The sequence below is a fragment of the Sinocyclocheilus grahami genome, unplaced genomic scaffold (assembly GCF_001515645.1).
Source record: "Sinocyclocheilus grahami isolate Dianchi unplaced genomic scaffold, SAMN03320097.WGS_v1.1 scaffold842.1, whole genome shotgun sequence".
NCBI lineage: Eukaryota > Metazoa > Chordata > Actinopteri > Cypriniformes > Cyprinidae > Sinocyclocheilus > Sinocyclocheilus grahami.
The window spans coordinates 292,110-294,881 of NW_015506021.1; the positions used below are offsets into that span (position 1 = coordinate 292,110).

The window sequence follows — 2,772 nt, forward strand, 5'->3', positions numbered from 1 at the left end:
ACTGCGAGGAACAGACCCAAATCCAAGCCTTTTATTTGGCGATCTGCTTGCTTCTCCATCCCGAGCAGGAGTCCAGTGACCGTAAGCAGCAAAGCCCGCGGCAAAGCCCGCGCTCTTTACAAATTCAAATGTTGCCGCTTCAAACGACAAGATAATCGAACTCTCATTGCGACATGCCGTGTTTCTGGTGAGGTGAGTTTGAATGATGCACGCGTTCCTTCATGAGTTCACGGAGTGGATCGGGAAAATAATCTGGGTAATATTTTCAGCGATTAACAACAAATTCTGCTCTGGATCACACAAACCTACTGTATTCCGCCAGAAAGGACTGCGGGTGCAACGCATTGTCATTTGGATTACTTTTAGTGCTGCTTTTGACATTTTTGCAATAAATAAATGATTGTAACGTTAATTGCATTTATCTGTCTGTCATGTTTTTTTTATACTGTACAGAAATGTTTAGGCTTATAGGTAGGAGTGGAATTAGCGACTATAAATATATTTTAATGCTGCGTATTTCGGTCATTTGCGTTTTATATCCTTTATATATCGCTATAAAATGGGTAGGTTAAGGTTTGGGGGTAGGTTAAGGGGTCTAAAAATCTAAATCGCTTATTGATAAAATGATAAAAATGCATTGATATGAATATCTAAAAGATACGTAAATATTTTTACGTTTTTTAGCTAAAAACTACATTTGTTTGAGAAATAGAGTTCTATATAAGTGGAGTCAGAGGAAACACAAACAAAACACAATTTACCGGCTGGCCCCATAGTTTCCACAGCCATACTTCGTATCACATCCTCTTTTGCGGTTACTTGAGTTCCCACTGCAGAGGGGACCAAATTTCACTGTGAAATGAAACGAATTTCCTGTGTTACTTTATGCTCTGTCTGTCTTTATATTTCTCTTGTCTTTTTCTTCATTTACATTTCATACCTTGACTACCATCAACACGACAGCTGCAAATCACTGAAAAAGAGACACACATTGAGACTTTAATTTGCATAATTGCTGTTTTTTGTTTAACTGTTTTTGCAATATTTACTTTGCATGCAAAGCACTGAAAAAGAGACACATTGAGACTTTAATTTGTGTTACTTTTTGTTTGTTACAACAGTGGTTACACTGAATTGTAATTTGCATGTTTACTGTTTTTGCAGTGTTTTACAATAACACACCACAAAACTTCTGTGAACTTTATGAAATCATATACTGTAATGCTCACAGTAAAATGACATCTAAAGACTAATTTCAGACTAAATCTAAATTTTAGAAGATAAACATTTAAATATTAGATGTATTAAATTGGACTAAATAAAAAAATAAATAAAAATCAAGTTTAAATAACATGGTCCAGTATTAAGCAAATGTCCATTTGGCAATTACATTGTAATTTCTTACCAGCCAAAAGCAGAAAACTGAAAAGGATGTAAAGTTTCATGGTCCTGTAATTGTTTGTTCTCAGATGTTTCCTTCTCTGCTGTCGTCCTCGGTCTGTTTGGCTTTTTGAACTATGAGTTTTTATATCTTGTATGGAGTCCTGTGTACATTTTGCTTTCAACACCCACACCCACATGTTTACTTAGGGGTCTATCCCACACCCAACCCTAAATGAATCAATTAAAAAGAATCAATAAACTTTATTTACTTTATTTTTATATGTTTTTACAAATCAGGACATTCCCAAATTAGGTTTTGGGAGATTTTGTCAGGTTTAGGTTTAGCTCACTTCTGGACAAAAAGTTGTCTCATAATATAGTTAAGTAGGTAGCCTATACATACACACACACACACACACACACACACACACACACACACACACACACACACACACACACACACACACACACACACACACACACACACACACACACACACACACACACACACACACACACACACACACACACACATATTTATAAACACAATATAATGCGTCAACGTATGCTTACAAATGTTAACCAAGGAGTGTTTACAAAAAGCAATTAAAGGCTGTCCTTGCGGTTTCTCTAAATCCATAAATTACGAAATCACAATCTTCTGAATCATTGAGTGTGGGAAAGCAAATGAACAAAATACACTGTAATTAAGACAGTCATACCTTGCGTGACAAGAGTTTGTGTAGCGTGTCTAAAGGCACTAAAGTAGCTTGTCACGCATATGTATCCCGATACAAAGGCTATGATACAATACGCAGGCCTATCACGGGACTAGACAAAATTTTACCTCAGCAGAATTTAGTAAAACAGATGTTTATTAAACACAGCCAGCCAAATGATATTTCCGTTTTGGGGATTACATCTCTTTATATCATGGCAACCCCGGTTGTGTTCTTTTGCGGCCAGATTAAATCTTGTTGTGGTTGTAGCCTATAGTTTCCATTCCATTTTAAACACTGTTCTTGTATTCAAATTAAGCGCGGTCCACTGCTGGACTACAGAAACAGTATCATCATCGTATCGAAAAAAGCCCTTCACACTCATATTTTTAGGGAGCCAAACAATTTCAGCCTATTGTTGTTGTTGTTGTAGTAGAATGCTATTTCACAATAAGTAACCCATAACTAACTTTAGTAAATTATACATCTGTCTGAATTTGTTAAATTCTTTAGCTTTTATTTGGGCTTTGATATTCTTTGGTTTACAAATAGTGAGATATTGTAAATGATGTCCACTAAATGTTGGAAATTATGCAAATGCGAAAAATAAAAGTGCAACTGCCACACATTGCATTCCCAAATGCACATTAAATTCACAGTACATGGCATG

At 35.9% G+C, this 2,772-nt stretch overlaps 1 protein-coding gene across 1 annotated transcript in view; it reads right to left on the reverse strand.

Moving 5' to 3' along the window:
* Positions 1–1,491, reverse strand: part of LOC107562821 (leukocyte cell-derived chemotaxin-2-like) — a 6,617-nt gene extending 5,126 nt beyond the window's left edge. Inside the window, exons 1-3 of the mRNA XM_016247550.1 lie at positions 1,406–1,491; positions 941–973; positions 762–852 (exon numbers count right to left, since the gene is read on the reverse strand). Of these exons, the coding sequence (XP_016103036.1) occupies positions 762–852; positions 941–973; positions 1,406–1,445 (164 nt within the window). The 5' untranslated portion in view covers positions 1,446–1,491. The remainder of the gene's footprint in view (positions 1–761; positions 853–940; positions 974–1,405) is intronic.
* Positions 1,492–2,772: the final 1,281 nt, after the last annotated feature.